General features: G+C 35.3%; 1 protein-coding gene across 1 annotated transcript; it reads left to right on the forward strand.

Moving 5' to 3' along the window:
* Nucleotides 1-9,103: 9,103 nt before the first annotated feature.
* Nucleotides 9,104-9,669, forward strand: LOC107061174 (uncharacterized mitochondrial protein AtMg00810-like). Its single transcript, XM_015310009.1, has 2 exons — nt 9,104-9,369; nt 9,420-9,669. The coding sequence occupies exons 1-2, from the start codon at nt 9,104-9,106 to the stop codon at nt 9,667-9,669; spliced, it is 516 nt and encodes a 171-aa protein (XP_015165495.1).
* The last annotated feature ends 14,934 nt before the right edge of the window (nt 9,670-24,603 follow it).

A 24,603-nucleotide genomic window follows, 5' to 3' on the forward strand; every position in this document is an offset into this window, starting at 1 on the left:
TCTCTTGTGATGATCGTTGCACACTAGCAAAAGTGTGGAGTCTTGTTTGACTTATAGTGTCAATGCCTAGTCTGATGAGCTTACATGTGAACTATGCATTATGGATCTTAGAATTTACCATGTTGGTCCGGTCAACTAAGTGATGCTTTCTCTTGACATGATCTTAGGCAACTTCTAAGAGCGTGAGCCAATTTGACATATACCTCTTTTGTGTCCTACCTTGTGAGTGTGTGTGAACCTCTTTTGAACACCCCTTGAACCTCTCCGTTTCTTTGGAAGAAACTTGATGAAAACAATGACCTTTCTTCATCCATCACCCATAATTCTCCTGAAGTTGTGGTTAGTTGAATAGCCAACTTAGGCCAAAAGCCTAAGTTGGGGTGTGGTGAAAAGATAATGGCAAGTCAAGAAGTGCAAGGAAAGTCTCCTCTTAACCCTTGGTGTTGAGAAAAATGGAACCCTTCCATATAAAACAACAAAAAAGAAGAAAAAAAGAAGAAGAAAAAGAATGAAAAAAGAAAGTTGTGGAATAAAGTACCAAAGAAATTGGGTTCCCAAATAATCAATGGGAAGTAAATTATAGGATGACTTATGAGCACTAAAGAAAATGATGAAGGTGGAGGAAATGAAGTATTGTGAGTACCACATTTCACGAGGATGAAAGTCACTGAGCCTAAATGACCATACCTTTGTACTCAGCCCTATTACAAACCTTGAAAAGACATTTTTTTATCTTGAGTGAGCTGAAACAAATGTTGATTGGAAAATATGGAAAAACCTAAGGGTGAAATTATCCATTGTGTTCTTATTTGTGAGTGTTGCATATGATTCTGAAGCTTTAAACTGTGAACCATTGTGTGAATATGAAATCATTCCTTATGTGAGGGCATTTGAACAATTTGGTTGAACTTGAACTTTTATTTGAGGCAAATATTGTGAGCATGAGATTCTTTGATAATGGTGAGTCACAACTTGAATCTTTGAGTACACATTTGTATCTTTGCATAGTAAATTGAGTCTTGTGTAGCACTGTTCAAGATACCCTTTTTGTAACGGCTGAAACTGAGTTTGCTTGAGGACAAGCAAAAGTTTAAGTTAGGGGTGTTGATAAGTCCAGAAATTGGACTCATTCAGGGCTATATTTTGATAGAATTAGTGTCCTCAAATGCATATTTTATCTCAATATCTGATGAAAACCCTTAAGTTTCAGGTATTTGGTGTTTGAGGGAAAGCATTGACACTACTTAGCAAAAAGGAACAAAAGTAGCTGAAAGAACGAAGAAATGAAGATCTGAGAATCGCCGAACCCGTTCGACGAGTCACCAAAAGGTCTTATCCTCGCCTTTTGTTCCAGCGTGCTGAGCCCTAAAGGAAAGGATCACATCGGTGGTGAAAAGGAGTAGTCGTCGTGTTGCCGAACAGTTCCGCGAAGCAGTACTATGTCGCCTAATGATCTAAAACACAACGATGTTGAAGGATAGAACAAGACAACGATGAAACCTACCAAAGGGAGGATCGCCGAGCTGATCGGCGATCTCAACTAACTTCGCTGAGTTATCCTTCACAACACATTTTCTAAAAACTATAAATACTAGTTGAAGTTTTATAGCTTAGCATCAGTGTAGAAATTATTATTAGTAAGTTCTATTATTAAGTTTTAACATGAGACTTAGAATATTCTCTATAAGCTTGGGGAGGGTTTTGAAGAACTTGAAGATTCAAAGGATTTCAACTCCAAGATTATGGACTTGGGTCTTGTGGATTCTTCACTTTTGACTTGTTTTAAAATTTAATCTTGCATACCCATTGATGGAAATTGATATTGTTATACATTCTTACCTCTTTTACATGTGTAACTAAAATCCCAACTCTTAGGGTGTGGTTTTGTGAATATGGGTTAGATTAATTGTTGGGTCTTGCTTGCTGATGGTTTATTTGTTGTTTATATGTGATTTCGTTTAGTAGTTGTGGTGGAACGTAATGAAATTGTAGTTGCAAATACGATTTCAACTTTGTGTTTTCGGCTTGCTTGAGAGAGATGTCGTAAAACTAAGACTACTAAATTGATGGCCGGTGGGAGTGGGTCGACATGAGGTTCAGCTCGAGAGAGTGAACCCTAGTCCTTTTCCTACACACTCAGCTCAAGAGAGTGAGTGGTCTAAGGTAGAGGCTGTTCTTCATGCGACAAGTGGGTGTCCGAGAGGAACCCATTTGATTCGGGCTAAGTTGCTCGAGAGATAATTTACGCCACTATAGTCTAGCCTAGTCACAAATACTCAACAGATTTACTATCAAAAGCATGTACCCAATATTCTAGTCTAGCCCGTATTCCTATCACATACCAAGAATCCCATCTCCTTAATTATCTCTACTGATTTTGCTCTTTATTTTCTTAAGGACCCTCCCCCCACACACACACATTGATAATTGACACTTGTGTCAAACCATTTAATTTGTCATGTCTTCTTTTCATAAAGTCTTAGCTACTGTTAGTTTTAGCACTTTCGCGCTTAACCACTAATTTTAAGGAACCACTCCCTTGGAACTCGACCCCAACTCTTGGTTGGATTATTTTACTATTGTACGATCGTAGACACTTGCATTGGAAGTTGTGTCTTTATTACGCAAACATCACTACGTCGTTAAATAGGTGTTGTAGTATCCTTAACCGAAATGACATGTTTTCTTGAAAAGTTTTGTTAATTTCTTGTATGAAACTCAGAACCCTAGTTTGTATATATTCTCTTAGTTCACGAATTATACTTACTAGGTCAGTTAAATAGATAATCATGCTCCAAATTTTGAATGTTACATTATCTATATATAAATGTTGCATTTTCAAATGGCATGTCAGTATTTTGAGCTATTCAGTATTTCAGTTACATTCGAGTCGTTACATATTCAGTTGGTAGTATACTTAGCACCGAGTTGGACTAGGGTTCAACCTACCATCATTGTTCCAGAACTACGTGCCCCCGTAAGAGTATAAAGCTCCCTCTGTTTGGCATCAGATTTAGTGATCACACCAGTCATGCCTTTATACCCCTCGCAAGGTATATTGGGTCCTCTCGATGAGGCGTATAAATGGAACTCTACGTTTAGTACACGTGGTTTATGTCGGTTAGTAGTTTCTCCCACAATCAGACTCTTAGTGCATTTTAACAGGTTTCCAGTATATACTTCAGCATTTAGTTCGGGATGTTATTTTCATGATTAGTACTAGGTCATTGTGTTCAGCTTAGCTTTTCAATTATGTTTCAACATTTACATTCTTGCTCAGTTATGTTTATGTTCAGCTTATATATATTTGTTCATCTTAGTATCTATATCATCCATGCATAATACATTCTAAGTACTGATGCATACTCTAAGCTACATCCTCTCATGATGTATGTTCAGGTACTCAGCATACAGATCGCGCTTAGATCTATTCTCAGTCCACATTTCAGTAGCTTCAGTGGTGAGTCCTCATACTTTGAGGACAATAGACATGTTTTTCATTTTAGTATTGTTATTCAATTTTCAATTTTGTTATAGTTAGCTGGGGGCATGTCCCAGCAACTCAACTCAGTTAGAGGCTTTTCAAACATAGTAGTAGAATCAGCTTGAATTGTTAAGTTTATTATATAGTTGTTACTAAACTGTTAGTATGGTTTATACATTCAAACTAGTTGGGGTTTCCCCATTTTCCAGTTATCTTTTGTTTTATCTTTCGCATAGTATATGTCTTATTCAGTTTTTCTCAGTATGCTTGATATATGCCACACACAGGGTTAGCTTGGGGTCACTCGTCATTCTAGGTGTCGTGTTACGTCAAGGGAATAGCCTCGGGCGTGACATATTTGACTATTAAATCCATAAATCAAGGTAAAGAAGGAACTTTTACTTCATGAGTGAAGTCATGCGCTTTAGATTAGTTTCTGCTCGCCTTCCCCGGACATGTGCATCGCTGGATCTTTAGTGCATCGGGTTTCCCTTCAAATAATGATGCACAAAATAATCCCACCAATAGGCAGTCAATTTACTATGCGGGATTGTATTAACATCAACTTTATTATAGTATTAAATCCTTATATATTTAGTTTTTTCTTTCCTATAACATGTGTGTGTTACTTCAAATAAGTGTGCACTTCAATTCTTATTGTTTTCTACAAGACCATAGATCTTGTTGCATTTTTTTTTGTTGCTTTTTAAAACATTGTAAACTCATAGTATAAGTTTTCTTGATGGTGTTATCACCACATCAAGAATGATGAAAATAGGTAAATCATCGTAATATTTCCATATGGAGGGCTTAATTCTCAAAGCACCTTGAGGTAGGTAAAGATCAATGTTTTCCTCTATGGTAAATAATTCATTGTCTTCTCAAATGAGGAAAGGCGGTGAGGCAAATTTCTAAAATTAGATAATAGGTGTAAAGGAACTCGAAATTAATTGCGCTAACATTATTTTCCCCTTTACCAATCAGGGATCCCTACCTCTTTTACTCTCCCTCATAACTTATTCACCATTTGATGAACAATCACACTGTTTCCCCTTTCATCATGTGAATTAAATATTGCAATGCAAAAAATTTCCTCAACCTACTCTTGTTGTTGGCTCTACCTCACGAAAACAAATAAATAAATTGCTTCTTAGAGAAAATCACAACAGCAAAAGCACGTGCAATCGCTTTACGTTTTTATCATTTTTAAATTAAGAAGTGGGGCCTTGAAACAATTGTATAGTTGCCTCGGTGGAATCAGCCTATAATATTTGCATCAAGATAGGATGTCTACTTATATTGATGGAAGATGCCCCGACCTTGCCCAAATTCGACATAAATGAAAGATATACCATGCACCAGGCTGCCCTTATCATTTTGACACTAAATTTGTAGTTTGATTGACTACACTCCTTGTTATATAATAACAACTTATAAAAAAAAATATAAGCCTAATAATGGACTGAATACAATAAACATCAACATAATGTTTCTTCAAATATCGAGGATCAATATCTTTACAACTATTTGGAGTTTAATTAGCAAATGCTTATCTATCATTAGTATAATGTTAATTGAGGAATCAATGATCAATACTAAATTTTGCTCGTGACCTTAGCCTTATCCTGAATCACTAATGTATAAATTCATCAATGTTAATCTGTCTCACTATTGAAACCTAAACCCTCTATGCCTCATCTGAATGTATTAGCGGCTTAATATGCACCATCAAGAAACTTCACTTTAAGGCTGCTTACACATCACCCTACTTAGACACCACTTATGGGATTTCACTTAGTTTGTTGGGGTTGTTGTTTGCACTTTAATTTGTGCACAATAATGATATTGTTATTCTTGGAACTTGTAGGACAAGTAACATGATTATTCTTAAAGAACCATTTCTCCCAAATACCTCTGTTGATAAAAAAAAATGCAACAGATAACTTATAAAAGAGAGAGAGAGCAACAACATAGAATATTACGTTATTCCATTCACGACCAAGTACTCATGAGTAAAGCTTGGATTACAAAAGAAGTTTAATGCTTAAAAAGATCAAGAAGTAACAAAATGCATAGGTCTTTCCTCACGGATATAACTTACATGTACTGTATAACAGCTAATGAAATGCATGTTTTCTCAAGGTGCCGCCTTTCATTTTCCATGACAAGAGAAAAATAGGAAATCATGAGATGTTGATTTGATCAAGGAGTTTGTTGCATACTGTTAGGAATCTTCTTTTGAACTGCAGTAAATTTAATTTTACTGCCTATGTTTTAACTAAGACTTAGTCAATTAGTTGTTAGTCATGCTTTCCTATTTTTTAGGAGTTGTTAAGTGAACTGCTTATCGTGTGTTATTATTATTTTTTACTTTTCATTCTAGGCTCTTATATATATCTAATCTGAAGTATTAATAATATTTTACTTCTTCTGCTTCCATTCTTTTTTCTCTCTCTCGTCTTTTTTGTTTTAGGCGCAGTCTTTGATTTCCCTTTGTGTTATTTAGCTTAAACAGGTTTTTAAAACCTTCAATTGGTATCAGAGCTTTATTTCTTAAGGGACCTGTGTGTGTGGGCGCCAATCAGATTTTGTGAATACCATGAACGGAGAAGCAAGTTTTTCTTCAATGGCACCACCAACTTTTGGTGGAGAAAGTTATCGAATCTGGACTGTTAGAATGCAGGCATATCTGGAAGCTTTGGATCTCTGGGAGGCTGTAGAAGATGAATACATCATTGCTCCCTTTCCAAACAATCCCACGATGGCGCAAATTAAAAATCACCAGGAAAGGAAAATTAGGAAATCAAAGGCAAAGGCATGTTTATTTGCTGCAGTTTCATCCACTGTCTTCACTCGTATCATGTCTCTGAAGTCGGCAAAAGAGGTATGGGATTATCTTAAGACTGAGTATGAAGGAGATGAGAGAATTCGAGGGATGCAAGTGCTGAATTTGGTACGTGAGTTTGAGCTGCAAAAGATGAAGGACAGTGAAACCATAAAGGAATACACTGACCGACTTCTTAACATCACTAATCACGTCAGATTGTTGGGTTCCACTTTTAACGATTCAAGGATCGTTGAGAAAATCCTTGTAACGGTACCTGAAAGATTTGAGGCGACCATTACAACCTTAGAAAATACTAAGGACTTGTGCAGTATTACACTAACAGAGCTCTTAAGTGCCTTTCAAGCACAAGAGAACGACGTGTTATGAGACAAGAAGGAGTTGTTGAAGGAGCTTTACCTGCCAAGGATCAATATGATGGACGATATAAGAAAAAGAAGAACAAGAAGTACCAACCAATAGATGGAGAAGGTGCAGCACGCAACAACAAAAACAAAACAGGTACCTTCAAAGGAAACTACCCTCCTTGTAAGCATTGCGGCAAGATCGGAAACGCACCTTGGGCATGAAGCAATCATTTGTAAGAACAAAACTCAGCAGCAGGATGAAGATGATCGAGTTGTAAATGATCAGGAGGAGGATCAACTATTTGTTGCATCATGTTTTGCAAGCAATGTTTCTAGTGAGTCATGGTTGATTGATAGCGGATGCACAAATCACATGACTCATGATAAAGAACTCTTCAAAGAATTGAATCCTACTCGAGTTGCAAATGTTCGAATAGGACATGGTGGTCACATTCCAGTAAAAGGAATGGGAACTATTGCAATTGAGACACAAGCAAGTACAAAAACAATAACAGATGTTCTTTATGTACCAGATTTAGACCAAAACTTGTTAAGTGTTGGTCAATTGTTAGAAAAAGGTTTCAAACTTTATTTTGAAGATAAATATTGCTTGATCAAGGATCCCTCAGGGCAGGACTTGTTTAAAGTCAAAATGAGAGGAAAAAGTTTCTCATTAGATTCATTTGAGGAAGAGCAGATGTTGTATTCAGCAAAAGAAAATGTCGCTGAGTTATGGCATAAGAGACTCGGGCACTATCATTATCAAGGGCTTGTCAAGATGAAAAAGTTGAAGATGGTGGAGAGCTTACGTGATCTGGAAGCAAATTCCATTGAATGTCATGCCTGTCAATTTGGTAAGCAACACAGAAAGCCATTTCCAAAATCAACCCGGAGAGCCTCACAAAAGCAACAACTAGTTCACACTGATGTCGCAGGGCCTCAAAGAACTCCATCACTACAAGGTAGCATTTATTCGGTTCTTTTCATTGATGATTTTACAAGAATGTGTTGGATTTTTTTCTTGAAATTCAAGTCAGAAGTTGCTGGTGTATTCTGGAGATTCAAGAAATTGGCGGAAAATCAAAGTAATTGTAAGATTCACGCTTTGAGGTCTGATAATGAGAAGGAATAAACTTCAACGAAATTTGATTCATTTTGTGAGGAGGCCGGCATTGTGCATCAGCTTACAACACCATACACATCAGAACAAAATGGTGTTAGTGAAAGAAGAAATAGATGGATAATGGAGATGGCCAGATGTATGTTGCATAAGAAGGAGTTGCCTAAGATATTTTGGGCAGAGGAAGCAAATACCGAAGTTTTTATGCAGAATCGACTTCCAACGAAAGCTTTGAAGGATAAAACACCATTTGAAGCTTGGTATGGGTTTAAGCCCTCACTAAGTTTTCTAAAAGTGTTTTGTTGTGTCTGTTTTGTTCATGTTCCTCAGGTTAAACGTGACAAACTTGACAAGAAGGCAATCATAGGCATCCATGTGGGTTACAGTGGAGTTTCTAAAGCCTACAAGGTCTATCATCCTCAAACAGGAAAGATGACAATTACAAGAGATGTTCATTTTAGTGAGAATGAACAGTGGGACCGGAAGAATTCTCAAAATTTAGGATAACGCTCTCTAGAAGGAAACATCAGCCCTCCTGAAGAGCAAAAAACAGAACAGTGGCAGCAAGAACTAGAAGATGATCACCCAGTCAAGGGGAGAAGATTGTTGTCAGATATCTATCAGAGGTGTAATGTCGCCATCTATGAACCTGCTGGTCCCGTAGAAGCTTTTCAAGATCCAAAATGGAAGAAATCAATGGAGGAGGAGATCTTCATGATTGAGAAAAATAAGTGTTGGTCGACAAACCTGAAGATAGAAAAGTCATTGGTGTGAGATGGGTCTTCAGAACAAAGTTAAATGCAGATAGTTCCATCAACAAATACAGGGCGAGGCTTTTAGTTAAAGGGTACGCACAAATTTATGGTAGTTGATTACTCTGACACTTTTTCTCCTGTTGCAAGATTAGACACAATCAGATTGCTACTGGCAATAGCAGCACAAATGGAATGGAAGGTGTTCCAAACTTGATGTCAAAATCAAACCCTTCTTAAATGGCATACTGGAGGAGGAAATATATGTCGAGCAACCATCAGGATTTGTGAAACATGGTGATGAAAACAAAGTCTATCTGACTAAAAAAGGCTCTGTATGGCCTAAAGCAAGCACCAAGAGCTTGGTATAGTAGGATAGATGATCATCTGTTAAGCTTGGGCTTTGAAAAAATCTTATCTAAATCCACTTTGTATGTAAAACCTAAAGACACTGATATACTTATTATGTCGCTTTATGTTGATGATCTTCTGGTAACATGACATAATACAAGGCTGGTTGAGGAGTTTAAAGAAGAAATGATGTAAGTTTTTGAAATGACAGATCTTGGTCTTATGACCTATTTTCTTGGAATGGAGATCAAGCCAAGCAAAAGTGAAGTGTTCATTTGCCAGAAGAAATACGCAAAGGAAATTCTGAAGAAATTTCAAATGGAGGAATGCAAGTCGATGAGCAAGCCGATGAATCAAAAAGAGAAGCTGTGTAAAGAAGATGGAGCCGACAAAGTTGATGAAGGTTATTATAGAAGCTTGATTGGATGCTTAATGTATCTCACTGCAACAAGGCCTGATATTTATTTGTTGTAAGTCTCTTATCTCGTTTTATGCACTGTGCAAGTGAAATGCATTTAAGAGCAGCAAAAAGAATATTAAGATATATCAAAGGTACTATTGACTATGGTGTAAAGTTTGAGAAGTGTCCAAGCGTCAAGTTACTTGGATTCTCAGATAGTGATTGGGCTGGATCCGCAGATGATATGAGAAGTACCTCTGGCCATTGTTTCAACCTAGGTTCAGGAATATTCTCATGGTCATCTAAGAAACAGGAAATTGTTGCACAATCAACTGCAGAAGCTGAATTCATAGCAGCAACAGAGCAGTAAACCAAGTCTTGTGGCTTAGAAAGATCATGTATGATTTACATTAGCTATTGCAATCTCAAACAATCCGGTGTTTGACAAGAAGACCAAGCAATTCAACATCAAGTTCTATTTCCTGAGAGAAGTGCAGCAAAGGGGAGAAGTGACTCTAGTTTACTGCAAGTCTGTAAACCAGCTAGCAGATCTGTTTACTAAGCCTTCACCGATCAGCAAATTCGAGCTTCTTAGACAGAAAATTGGAGTTTGCAGTATCCAAAGCAAGGAGGAGTGTTAGGAATCTTCTTTTGAACTGCAGTAAATTTAATTTTACTGCCTATGTTTTAACTAAGACTTAGTCAATTAGTTGTTAGTCATGCTTTCCTATTTTTTAGGTAGTTGTTAAGTGAACTGCTGATCGTGTGTTATTATTATTTTTACTTTTCATTCTAGGCTCCTATATATCTAATCTGAAGTATTAATAATATTCTACTTCTTCTGCTTCCATTGTTTTCTCTCTCTCTCATCTTTTTTGTTTTTGGCGCAGTCTTTGATTTCCCTTTGTGTTAGTTAGCTTAAACAGGTTTTTAAAACCTTCACATACTAGAGGTGGACGAGCCTGATAAAAAAGATTAGTAGAAAATTTGATATGAGTTTCCATTACAATAGAGAATTAATTAATGATCCATGAATGACTAATAACAGACAAATATCGTCATACACTAGAAAAATTAGCATTCTTATTTAGGGTCAAAGTGCATTCTTTAATTAGGTGTAACCATATCTTAGGGAAAATATTTCATATCCTTAAACCTAGACATGAATGAAGATGACCTAATCCATATAAATACACATACAACATTGAGCTCATTTTCTTACGATGTTAAGTCAACATATAAGAGTAGAAACTACTTAGGTGAGCTCGCATGTACTATCAAGATCAAACACAAGATATTATAAAACATAAATTCAAGGTATTTTATATCAACACAAACCTTTTTTAGAGGGGTCTTGCACCGGAAGCATAGTCTTATCAAGGGTATTGACGATTGGTTCCTTATTCATAGTTTGTTCAACATTCTCTGCCTCATTCTGTAAGGAATAATACTTTATCAGTTATGTCAAAACATTAAAAGAAACTATTATTGTCTCAAAAAGTAAACATACTCTGGCCTCCCTTGGTTGAGACATATTTGGAATCTGCTCAATTTGGTGGCTGTAGGGTATATCAACATAGAAAAGAGTTAGAAATCATCTGATTCACAAACTTCAACAACCAAATGGATGCTTTCTCTATGTAAATAGGACAAACTAATTTTTGTGGTCAAAATTGTGTTGCAGAAAACCTAATGGAAACGTGATTTTTTTAAAGAACAAAATAGCACAGATATATCATGAAGTTAAGTGAACAAGGAAGTCACTATAAAATACATTATGTGCATAAACAATGGTCCATATTAGAAAATAAATAAAACATATTGTTGCCTAAAATCAGTTACAAATATTGCCCTCTGAGAAGAAGATGATGGCACAACAAAAGGGATTTTACGTACCACATTATCCATAGTCTGTGCAGCCTGAGAATTTAACCAAATCACGCATTTAGATTATTATATAGTAGTCTAAATAAGAGAGAAATTTAACCTAGAAAAAGCCAAGGAAAACCTCAGCATATGGATCTTGGGCATGCTTAGCCTGAATAGAGCTGAACATACTATAGAACGAATCCCACCAATCTACTAGAAATCCCTCCAGAGATTCGATAGCTGGACAAATAGCAGAACTAAATTATTGTACATTAGCACATCATATCAAATTAAAAATCAGTTACTATATTTTGCACAACATTCGAAAATAAACAATAACAATTAATACATTTCTATAAACACGAAAAGAGTTGTTGAGCATGAATTGACCCTCACTAATTGAACCATAAAATTCAAAGAATTACATCAACTATCATTCCCTCCAATCTATTTCTATGGATACTTTTTGTATGTTACACTTCCTTTAAACCAATTTTATGTGACACACTTTACTTATGAATTTATCCCCCCAACACTGTAACATTTATGTATTTAAAAATAATTTTAGGTTTAAAATCCTCATGTTAATATGATATTTTGTAGGCATACATGTGTAAACCTTTGTTTACACCACATGTTTCAGCAGTCCTCTTTTCTTTCTCTAATTTTTGGGCCCGATGACACATAAATTTGAATAAGGAAGGTATAAGCTTAATTTGAGAAACTATATAACTCTTTTCATGCATGATAAAGATGGTTCTCTCTGAATATCCTAAGATTATCATGAAATTGAAAGAGTATACTTTCATGTTTACTCAACTCTCCAAGTATGCTCAGACAATGGTTGTTGTCTCTAGGGCACGCATGAGTTAGTTTGTCTATGGTATTTTTGAGATTGTAGAATGTAGAAATGTGATAATGGTCAAGGAGATGGACATCTCTTTCCTGATAACTCATTCTCAAAAGATCGAGGAGGAAAATATAGGGATAAAAAGAGGGCTAGAATAGATAGTGTTGACTACTCTTAATATAGGTTAGGAGGTGGTAGTCAATCTCTATTTCATCAGAAGTACTCAATATCGATCCCATATTCTACTAAATCTCTAGCTCCTACGTTGAGAAAGCATAACAAGGATTGGCACCAGGCTCTAAAACATAAGGCAATGTTACTAGTGGTCACACTTTCTAGTGTGTCAGAAGTGTTGTAAGAATAATCCAAGAGAGTGTATGATCGGTATTGTTTGGTATTTTGGATGTTGTATGACATGTCAGAGTCGTGTTAGGCATTCTAAACGAACTAGGAGTTCATGTTCTCACTTTTCTTTATTTTCCAATCTTGAAGCTCTCCTCATATTAATGCAGATTAAGGGATTGCCCATTGACCATAGGAAAGGGCAAGGATATCTGTTAGCCATCTCAGCCTAATACTACAATAGCTCTAGCAGGTCACCTAAATAAGCAAGGTACCTCATCTAGAACTAGTGGTGGTTAGCATAACAACTTCTATGCTCTTCAAATTCGTTAGGATCATGATGGTTCCAATGATATAGTCACTAGTCTGTTATGAGTCTTTAAAATTGATGTTTATGCATTGTAAGATCACATTTTCCTCTGTGACTCGTATGTTGCTGTGAAATTTGATGTTATTCCCGAAATCCTATCAGAACCCTTCTCAATGTCTACTCTTATTGATGACACAATCTTAGCTAAACGGATATACAGAAATTACCCAAATTCCATCTTTCACAAAATCACCTCAACTGAGCTAGTAGAGTTAGCCATGCTAATTTTGATATCATTCGCGACATGGACTTGCTACTCACTTGTTATGCCTCAGATGGCTGTAGAACATGAATCGTTATATTTTAATTTCCTAATGAGTCAATCATAGTATGGAAGTATAGTACTTCATTGCCGATAGGTCGGTTTGTCTCTTACCTTAAGGACATAAAGATATTTTATAAGAGTTGCATCAACCATCTAGTTTGTTTTAATGATTCCATTTTCAAAATCCCAAGAATTTAGTCAGTCCATGTAGTGAATAAACTCCCAGAAGTGTTTCCTGAGGATCTTCCCGTATTTAATCCCAAAAGGGAAATTATCTTTGGTATAGTCATTCTTCAAAATATGGAGCCTATTTTAGTCCTTTGTTATAGAATGATTCCGGATAATCTTAAGGAGTAGAAAGATCAGTTAAAGGACCTTTTAAACAAAGGTTTCATCATACCCAACATCTCTCCATCGGGAGCTCCAGTTCTCTTTGTGCATAAGAAATATTATTCTATCACAATGTGCATAGATTCATGCATAACCCTCCAAAATCAATCTCTTCTCTCTCAAGTTTTCTATCAAGCAAATCTAGGGTTCCAAGCTTTAAGTCTCCATTCAAGGAATTCAAGCTAGGGTTCTTCATTCTAGATATGTTGGGATTTCATCAATGGATATCCCTTCACCCATTGAGTCCCAAAGAACTTCAATTTTTTTTTTTATTATGAATTCTCCAACCCTAGGGTTTCTATGATTTTATGGGTTTTTACTGTAAATCAATTATTCTACATAAATGATCATTAATTGCATGTCTTACTTATGAATTTCATGTTTTAAATGCAATTTTCATGAACACATCAATATCAAGTGTTTTCACTACTTCAAATTATGCTATGATAGATGCATGTCTCAAATTATTTTGCTTTTCATGATTTATTATGCTTAATATAAAGTATCTTTCAGTAAAAAAATTAGTTTTCATAATTTATGAGCTACTCAGTATTTATGAGTTATTAGTGTGAATCAATATTATTATATTATTGTTGATTCCGTTTTAATTGCATATTTCCATGAGAGTTATACTTAGCACCAAGTGGATTAAAGGATGAAGGATTTCAGTCCACATCTGTGGACCTTAATTTGCAATCTCTAAGTCCCAAAACTACTTTGATCATCCATAAAAGAATAGCCTAATGCATGAAACATCTTTGATTAACCCAAAGTCTGAGTAAGGCCCGCAACACAAATGGATATGACCTAGGTAGCCTATCATAACTCAAATATCGATGACTGATTTCACATCTCACCTTAAGTTACAAGCCACATGGAGACTACTTTTAATAAATGATAATCCGTTGTAAACTAAAAGACTGACTTACCATCATATATGGGAGTTGCAACATCAACATCATTGGCGAATGCCGCAGCAACCTCATGCATCCCCTTCTTCACAACGTAAGCATAAGGACACTTGTCCAACCTGAAGAATAACCAATAAAATCTCACTAATTTGGTGTAAATTATTTTCTCTAAATTATTTTCCTGATGAAGTCCCCATCAAATATTAATTAAAAGGAAAAAATAAATAAATATGACTCTATTCTATTTTATATTGGTCAATTTCATCCTTTCATTATACTTTTGTCCTCTCATGAACATACAATTATCAAATTGTCTCTATTTGTTCCTATTATTGGTTGAGCTCATAGTGAATATGAGAAAAAGGAGTTAATACTAAAGTATAACACTAATTTAAGTTGGACTTAATTAAGGGTTAAGAAAATGAAAATATAGTAAGATTAAACAAAAACTTTAATAACAAACAAATTTCCTAATTTTAGGATAATGTAGGTATTAATGATTTTTCACCCTTTTAAATCCATCTACCCTGTTCATATTTAAGTAGGTTGTATTTAATTTTTTAAATTAATATATCATTTTGGGCATGAAACAAGGCACTTTTATAGAAATTAGGGTCATTTTTATTAGATCTGTGGCCCAAAAATTCACAAGAAAAAAATGTAAACATAAAAATGTTTGTATTTAATGATTTGTTTATTTCATAGTAAATGAAAGAAAAATATATTTTGAAAATAAAACTTTTAAACAAGAAGAAAAATAATTTTGAATTCGATGAATTGAATTATAACCTATTATTTTATAATTTTGATGCAACCATTTATTTTCCATTGATCTCACCAAGATTGACCCCAATCAACAATTAGACATGTTTTAAATCAAGTCAACCCTTTTGAAAGAATACTAAATATATATATATATATATATATATATATATATATATTAATGTTTTACATGAAAAAAAAATTATCAAAAAAAATCCTCACCATAAATTATGAAAACATAAAAGTAGAAACGAACACGACAAAACACCATATGTCATAAAAAAAAAAGTCATAAATTTTATACTCACAGTTTTTGATGATTCGATGAGACCATGATCCTAAATGAAATGGAAAGAGAGAAGAAAATGGGGGTGAAGGCCAAATGGAAGACAGGACACAACAAAGAATATATATTTTTGACTTGAGAATGATGAGTGATAAATGAGACAAGAAAAAAAAGAATGTAAATAAAGAAAACAAAGAAAAAAATGATATCTACAATTTCATTGTTAAAATGGAAAATTATTTATTAACAAGTGCATGTAATAAAAAAAATATGGCATGTAAATGAATGATGGGTGACATTTTACAAATCAAAAATTGTATTGACTTTAAAAGAGTGAGAAAGAAAAAAGAGAGGACTAAAAGGTTGAAAAAAAGGAAAAAGAAATATACAATTTCATTGTTAAAATGGAAAACCATTTATTATAATAGTGTGCAATATAATGAAACGGAAAATATACATAATATGAATGATGGGTGATAATTTACAAACCAAAAATTGTATTTACTGAAGGACAGTGAGAAAGAAAATAGATGGGAAAAAAGATGCAGAATAAGGAAACCAAAACCATACTATCATTGTTAATATGAAAGCAAATTTTTTTTTTAATGTGTGTAGGAAAAAAAAGCCAACTAAACATTGCAGTAAATTGAAGGATTTGTGGTAATATTGCTAGTGAATAAAATAAAAAACATTTAAAGTAATAAAAAGTATTCTTATTTTATCTCCACAACTATGATTTTCTTTATGACTTGAAGTTTAATTTTTTTTTAATCAATTATTCACATTACAGTTTTTTTACTTAAAGAATATTCCTTCTATATAGTAGTACAAAAATAATTTATTTACTTCATATGCCTTGGACTCCTAGAGTCATTGGTCAATTTTAATTTTTTTTTTGAAAAAATAAGTAGGTGAGGTTTAATAGAAAAAGTATAAGGTCTTGTCCGGTAATTTTATTTTTAATAAATTAATTTGTTTGCCAAATTTAAAAAGTGTATGAATATCAGTTCTTAACTATAAGGTCTGCATTTCTTTAGCTTTTATTGGGTAGGCGGTGACTTGTCTTGGTGGGGATATACAGGTGTCATCACGTCCTTTTTTTTGTCGTGACAAATGGTATCGGAGCCCCAAGTTCATAGGTCTAACGTGTACAAGCCATGTGTAAGTAGATTCTCAAGGATCAGTACAGAGACGTCTATACTTATCTTCAATAGGCTATAAACATTGCTAAGAAATTTCCTTTTTGTTCATCCTTTCTTATCGTGTGTGGTTACCTTCTCTAGTGTTGAGTTGTCGTGTGTTATTTTATGTCAAGGACTATAGCATCTTTTTTCAAATGTAGAGGGGAGGCAGTCTCCGAGGCTGTTGTTTAGTCACCAGCATGGGTTAAAGGTAGGGCCAAGATAGAGGTCTTACTCATATAGTAGCACCAATTAGAGGTTGTGCTCGTAGAATGGCACCGGTCTAAGATAGAGATAGAAGGGCTTCTCCATACCACATGTTGAGGTTGTTGAGGACCATGTTCCTCTCGAGTTTGGAGCTCCCTTGTTTCAGGAGACTTTGTTGAGGATGTTAGGTGTGCTGAAGAACTTCTCTTAAGGTGGCGCGATATGTACCCCACAAGGTTCTCATATGAGGGTAGGGGCGCAGACCCTATATCAACAGCAGGTTCCAGGTATTCAGGATCATCTGGTTCAGCCACATTTGGTTCCGACACCAGTTATGGGTGTTCAGATTGCTCCAGAGGTTTTTCTGATGATAGCTAAGTTGAAGTGTTACTAGAGGATTTAGAAGATGAAACCACCCCTGTTTCAAGGTGGTAAGAGTGAGGATGCTCATGAGTTCTTGACTTTATGCTATGATATACTTGAGGTAGTTTGTATGATTGATGCTTGTGGTGTTTGATTTGTTGCACAGCAGCTTCGTCGACACGCCAGAGAGTGGTGAAGGAATTTTGTGAGGTTTAAACCTATTGGATCTTCCCTCTTTCAGTGGGATTTATTCTCTAGTTCCTTCTATATCGCTTCCTTACTTAGAGTGTGAGGGAGGAGAATCGATTGAGGTTCAAGAGCTTGACTAAGGGAAGTTTTTCTAGAAACATGTATGAGGCCCATTTTCTTTGAGCTTTCTAGGCATGCTATGACTATTGGTCCGGATGAGGCAGATAGTGTTTGCAGGTTTTTGAGGGGGTTGACTTTTTCTATCAGGTCTTATGTTTCTAGAGCACCCAAATAGGGGGCTTCCTTCCCGTCAATTATGAGAACAACCAATGAGGCGGAGTTGATGGGTTTAGAGGAGTTTGGGGAGCCCAAAAGATCCCATACTTATAGTAAATTTATTGGTGCCTTATCTAGAGGAAAAGGATTGCATAGAGGTAGTAACTCCTTTCAGCGCCGTGGACCGGTTAATGATTCTATGCAAACAGCTGAGAGTAGGCAGTCAACCCAAGGATCTTATGGTTCTGGCCGAGGTGTCCATGGTTGTTCGTTTGGTCTGCAGTAGCAGTTATTTGTGCCTACATCTTGCTTTACTTGTAGGGATCGAGGTCATATGATGCGGCTGTTCCCTCTACACACTCATTCAGCACCTCAACATTCTTATCCAACTGCTCATGCTAGGGATTGAGCTCCTTCGGCTACGGGTCGAGGCAGAGTCCAATCCAGAAGAGTTGGCAGGACTTCTGGAAGAGGTACTCCAGCTCTGCAAGGTGAAATTAGAGCTTTTCCAGGGAGGCCTTAGGCCGAGATTTCTTATGTTGTGATCACAGGTACCCATGCATTTTTGTAGCCATCAATTTCAAAATATACTAACAATTGTGGTATATAATAGTTCTTCTCATTCACAGCCATCTAATTTTTTCTGTTTTTCTTCATAGCTAGGTACACTATTTTTATAGTCAACAACTCTAAACTTTTTTTTCAGTCGAACTTGACAATTGGGATGGAGAATTATTAAGACCTCCATCATTTTTGTCACCAACTAGATCTTCAATTCCATCAGGTTAATAGATACAAAAGATATACCAGGACGGAGATGGTACAATTTGGATTCAAACTGTGATCTTGTCGTAGTAGAACCTTCAAAAAAATTGTACACAAATCATGATCAGGTAGAGGTGATGTTTTCTTTCAAAACATCAATACACCACCAAAAAAATGTTAATATAGTTTTTGTTTTTTTGTATATATTATGAAAACATACTAGTTCAAAGAGAAAAAAATGGTGTTTCATTGAGAAAAGAGAGGAAGAAAGTTTGTAGGGATAGAGAACAAAGTGACACATAGAGAAAAAAAATGACGAGTTATTATTTTAAAGCATATTAAATAACTCTAGATGGTAATAAAACTCTCCTGCAGATCTAATTTGTTTAGTTCTTTTCAAATCCAATGAGAGGCTTTTTTAAACAAAGAAACAAAGAGACGTAATGGGTTGAATCTGAATGATTAAGATTGACATTTCAAAACCAAATACGCTTAATGAATTGAATATGAATGATTCAAATCTAGAACTCCATTAAGTGAAAACAAATGAAGCCTTACTCTCCTCTCTTACACGGTTTAAATCATATAATTATATTTTTGTTGTTGCTATAAAGTATCTATATTTGCAGATATATCAATTTAGAGCAAAACATTATTTTCTCCATTATATCTTCTTCACCATTACAAAGGATGTTATGTGTACATTAAAAGCACTTTATTTTCAATAAGTGCTAGATAGTTGAATCATCTAAATTTAATGTCAAGGAGAAGGTGGCAGTGCAGAGTGCACACACACGTTAGTTTTCTTCACTTTGGCTAGTTCATTACACAATTTAATTAATGATCATTTCATTGTCTTGTTAATAATTAATTTACAATAAAAAATATATAAATATTATTATTTAATATTAAATTTGGTGGAGGGGAAAATGGTAATCCAACTTTGAAGGTTGGAGATTCCAACTTTAAAGGTTGGAGATTACCACTTTTAAGAATATATATGATATATTTTTCACACGCTTATTATTGCTACTCTTGGTCTAAACATATAGGCATGACGAACATACAGATCTGTATTTTTTTTCTCCGTTTTGTGCCTTTATTCGCTAAAGTATGCACTTTATTTGTGTTTTGCACTTAAAGCCCCATCAAATCTCAGAACTATTTTGCACTTTTTAATTTGATTACACTGATTTCTATTTATTTTATACACAGATGGGCCTTAAATGTCCTTTAACTATTAGAATTTGTACAGAACCACCATGAATCCATCTTTCGTCTAACACCCCAAAAAATTTTTGAGCTAAGACTTGAACTGTCCTTCGTTGTGAATAGGATTTTACTAAGGAATTAAAAATTTCTTAAGTGTTAAGGTCACTAGATGTAACATCTTGAGTTCCAAAAAGAATTAAATTGGAAATAGCAAAATCTGAAATTTTGCAAGTTAAGCTAAGTATGAGTTTTGGGTTGACTTCAAAAGACCATAAATCCTAGATCAAGATGATTTAGGTGTTCTACCAGATACCGTAGGAATTATATTTGAAGTATCTATCAAACGCCGCTGAGTTTTCTCGGTTTCGAGTTCGTATGAGGGACATATGAGCATTTGAAGTTGGGTTGTCTAGATAAGGATAGTCAAAACCGGATTATAGAGGGGTATTTTGGTCTTTTACTTACCAAATCAGATTTAATTCGTTTTTGGTAAGGTTTTAAGGGTATAATCCTGTTCGGTTCAGTTTTATAATCCTAAAATTAGCCTAGTCTTTTAGTTGAGAGTTCAAGAAGAGAAAATAAGAGAAAAGAGGAGATGATATATCAAAGCGTTCATTGAGAGTCTTGCATTTTGTTGTGGAATTTTGTCGTGGTTTTAATCCCTAAGAGGTATATAAGCTTCCATAGCGTTGGGTTAGGTCACCCACACACCAATCATGTTATTTTCAGCGAAATTTCATTCTTGAAGTTGAAAGATTAGAGTTCTTGATAGTTCTTGATAGGTGTTCTTGAAGTTCATTCTAAATCTTGTTGTGTTGGGGTTTTGATGATTTATTGAGATGAAATTTAGTAATTTGAGTTTTTTTTTTAGTTTATTAGAGTGTAATTATGTTAAGTAATCGAATCCAAGTGATTGGGGAAGAAACCGTTCGATACTAGGCTAGTTAGGGTGAGAAAACGAGCAAAGAAAGTGGTCGAAGTTTTCTGGGTTGGGGTCTGGCGTGTCACGCTAGGCAGAGCGCCCCAACCACTTCTCTAAACTTAAGGGGCTGGCACCCCGCACCACTCTGAGCTCCAGGGTCGCCTGCCTCCACCTGTTCTTCATCGTTTCGTCTGTTTGAGTTCTTTCAAAGGGTACCTTTACTCCCCCTTTGATTCTAAACACTCCAAACTACTTTTAAACACCTAGAAATCATTCATAACATGAATCATATCCTTGAATTCATAATTCAAATTCAAGGTAGAGTTAAGAGTTAGGTTTTACGAATTCTTTCGAACATTCTAAGAAAGTTCCATGAGTCCTTTTGTGGAGTCTTCTACAACTTCTAGTAACTTGTTTCAAGACTCAAGTAAGTGAGAATGAGAGCGAGGAGAATGTATTCATGAGTGTAAACAATCACCTAGATCGTTCATTTCATGAACCATAACTCTTGAATTCATAATTCACATTCAAGAGAGAGTTAAAAGTAGAGTTCAAGAAAGCCTTTGAGTTCAATTGTGAATCATTTGACATCAACTATCGATTTGAACTAAGTTTTGAGGTGGTATCTAAGAGAATGAGAAGTGTCGTATACATGAGTTCCATGTAGTTTGTAGACCTTCTAGTCGAGTCGTTCATGCCCATAAATTCCGCATAGACTCCATAAATTGAGTATCATTCAGAGGGGTAATATCTTCAACTTCTAAATCTTGAGTATTGAGTTCCCAATCCCCTTTGATATTATATTTTCTAATCATGTCACTATTTTATGTTACCCATGAAGTCCTTCAGTTGAAGTGTTCATGCCCATAATTTCGCATGAACCCTATAAGTCGAACAGTCTTGAGATGAGAAGTATCTTTGAGTCCTTTAGTTGAGTAGTTCATGCTCATAATTCCGCATCAACCCTCTGAGTTACCCTTCTTGAAATGAGTAGTGTCATTGAAGTTCTTGAGTTGCAAGTATTGAGTTCTATCTATGGTTATTGAAAACCTTACATTGAGTCATTCACATCCATAAATTGGCATGAACCATATTTTAAGAAGTCTTTTACAAATGTTTTAACTTTGTTTTAAGGCTTAAGCTTTGAAGTTGAGTAAAGATTAAGAGTAAAGTTCATTTTCTTTAAAATGATATATGGGAACTAAGTATTCCCAAGAGTAAATGTTTTTCACATTTAAGATGAGAGGAAATTAAGATTTCCAAAAGAGTTTTGCACAAGAAAGGGAACATCGATTCTAAGATAGCTTTTAAGCTAAGTTTTTGAGTAATTATCTCTAAAAGAAAGAAGTTTTGTTTTTACAAAAATATGAGCTAAGATATTTTGGGAGTAGTATTGAGCACCGATATGGGGACAAGTTCGAGTTCAGATAAACTCACGTCTCCATAAACTATGTAGCCATCATGGGTAGTAAAGGATCATACTTTTTACATGACTCCTTAAGATTCTTTTAGCATAAGCTAGTGGATCCACTAAGTTAAGCATTCTATATGACGGCAAAGTATAGGACAGTTCTGGTAGCGTGGACAAGATGATGTATCACCACTTAGGCTCATAGTGGTGGTTGTCGGTTAGAAAAACTCCCACAGAAAATATATTACTTTATTATATAAGTAAAGTTCATTTTACTATTGCATTTTCTTTAACGAACTAAGTTGTTTTTACTGTTTTATAAAGCTTTCCATAAATTGCATGTGTTTTATTGATTTATATTGACTTGAATATCCAGAGTTGAGTACCCAGAGTCGAATAACATATCTTTGAGTTGACTATCTAATCTCTGAGTTGAGTTGAGTATCCTTGAATACTTGTAAGTTGAGTAAGTTTGAGTAGTTTTGAGTATTCCTTGAGTTGAGTAAGTTTGAAAAGACGTAAGTATGCCTCATTTTTATCAAGTTCCAAGCTTATGTTTATGTTTTAGAATTCCCTTTACATGCTCGTACATTCCACATACTGAGCCATTTGACCTGCATCTTTTCATGATGCCGACACAGGTATTCAGGATCATCAACAGGAGATTCTTCGATACATCCTGGATTTCGAGTTAGCTATGGTGAGCCTCTTTGCTTTCGGAGGATTTCATTTACTTTTCAGTTTAGTCATGATGTTGTGGGTCTTGTCCCAACGTCCATCTTTATCAGTTAGAGGCTTCATAGATAGTAAGTATAGTTGAGAAGTGTGTATTATTTATTTATTTTATTAAATGTTTTAAAGACATAAGTTTCCTATTTTATGGCGAGTTGAATATATTATTTTTATTCTAAGTTGTTCATTTGAGTTATTGTTTTACAAAGATGAGTTGATCGAATTTTATTTCAGTATTAAGCTTTTGCATACTTCAGTTAGTCTTCCGCTTGTAGTCATCCAGGATGAGGGTTCGCTTGGGGAGAAGCAATGGTTCTTGAGTGTCGGCCACGTCTAGGGTGTAGACTCGGCTCGTGATAAACCTGGTATCAAAGCACAAAGTTCAAGTGTCCTAGTGTGTCTATGAAGCCGTGTCAAGTAAGATCTTGTTTATGGTTGTGAGGGTCCCAACTTCTATAAATGAGTGACTACATACATTTAAGAAAAGTTTCCCATCTTTCATACTATTAATCGTGCAATAGAGCTATGTCATAGAGATTTATTCATACTCGTGCATTTCTCAGATTCGCTCGAGTACCCATCATACTAGAGGCGGTGGAAAAGTAAAGCGTAAAGATCCTTATGGATGACTTGTTCTTAGAAAAAGTCTTGAGAAAGTCATGAGACTCCAGAGGGGCTTGAGAGAAGTCCATGAGTAAGTTAAGTGTTCAGTTTCAGAGCAATGCACCCTTAATTAGATGAATCATGCGTTTGAGCTAAAAGCGAGTTGTACTCTTTTCCTTCAGCCTTGTTTCACCCAAGATCCTTATGAGGATGTATGTTTAGAGGTTGGGTAAGATTTTCACTTGAAAAGGTAGCGTGAGTTACGAGATCATGAGCAGTAGTAGTGAAAGAGCCCAGAGTTAGAGGAAAGTATGTAGAGGTTTAGTTATCTAAGTAAGGGAGATGGTGTTTTGGAAAGCTATATTATTATAGTCATGCACCTAGTAAGTTACTATTGAATTCCTTTATGGGTAGACTAAGAAGTGATGTGTAGTGAAGATTCCATCATAGGAGGTTGAGTGTGTTGGAGCTAGAAATAAGTTGGTGATTGATGAGTCCACAAATTGGACTTATTTATGGCATTATTTTGATAGAAATAGTGTCCTCAAATGTTTATTTTGTCTCAATATCTGATGAAAACTCTTAAGTTTTAGGTATTTGAAGTTTTAATTGAAGCATGGACACTTAGGCGCAAAAAGGAACAAAAAGGGTGTACAGAATGACGAAGCTGAAGCCTGAAAATCGCCAAGCATACTTGGCGATTCACCGAAGGGACGCACTCCGCCCTTTGTTCCAGTACGCGAAGCCCTGAAGGAGCAGGATCAAAAAGGCAATGAAAGGAGCAGTCGGCGTTTCACCGAATAAATCTGCGAAGTGGTACTATGTCGTCCAATGACACAGCACGACGATGCTGAAGGTTAGTGCAAGTCGACGACAAATTACACCAAAGGGCAAATCGCCGAGTTAATCGGCGAATCTGACTAACCTCACCGAAAGATCCGCCAACACTATTTTCTAAAGTCTATAAATACTAAAATTGTTATTAATTTTTAAGAGTCGAACATTTATTTTGATTTTCACAATAGAATAGTACTTTCTAGATATTTTCTCTCAAGTTTGGAGAGGGTTTTTGGGAGACTTGAAGAAAGAAGGATTTCATCTTCCCCAAGTTGGATGTGGGTCTTGTCCATTCTTCTTCCTTTGCTTAAATAAAGATTTAATTCCTTATACTCATTTGATTTTAGTATCATTTTAGGTGTATTTTGTTATTTCTTGATGTGTGGCTAAAAACCCCCATTCTTGGGGTGTGATTTAGCAAATATATGTAGATATTATTGTTGGGTCTTGCTTGCTGATAGGTTAGACGTAGTTTAATGGTGATTTCACCAAGTGGTTGTGGTTTAATTTAAAGGGTTTGTAGTTGCAAATACAAAGCCACCCATGTGTTTTCGGCTTGCC

This window comes from Solanum tuberosum, unplaced genomic scaffold, assembly GCF_000226075.1.
Source record: "Solanum tuberosum cultivar DM 1-3 516 R44 unplaced genomic scaffold, SolTub_3.0 scf00121, whole genome shotgun sequence".
In the NCBI taxonomy this organism is placed as follows: Eukaryota; Viridiplantae; Streptophyta; class Magnoliopsida; order Solanales; family Solanaceae; genus Solanum; species Solanum tuberosum.

Coding starts and splice junctions, on each gene's coding strand:
- LOC107061174 (XM_015310009.1), top strand. CDS start 9,104: ATGACAGATCTTGGTCTTATGACCTATTTTCTTGGAATGGAGATCAAG. Junction 9,370..9,419: donor AGGCCTGATATTTATTTGTT/GTAAGTCTCTTA, acceptor AATGCATTTAAG/AGCAGCAAAAAGAATATTAA.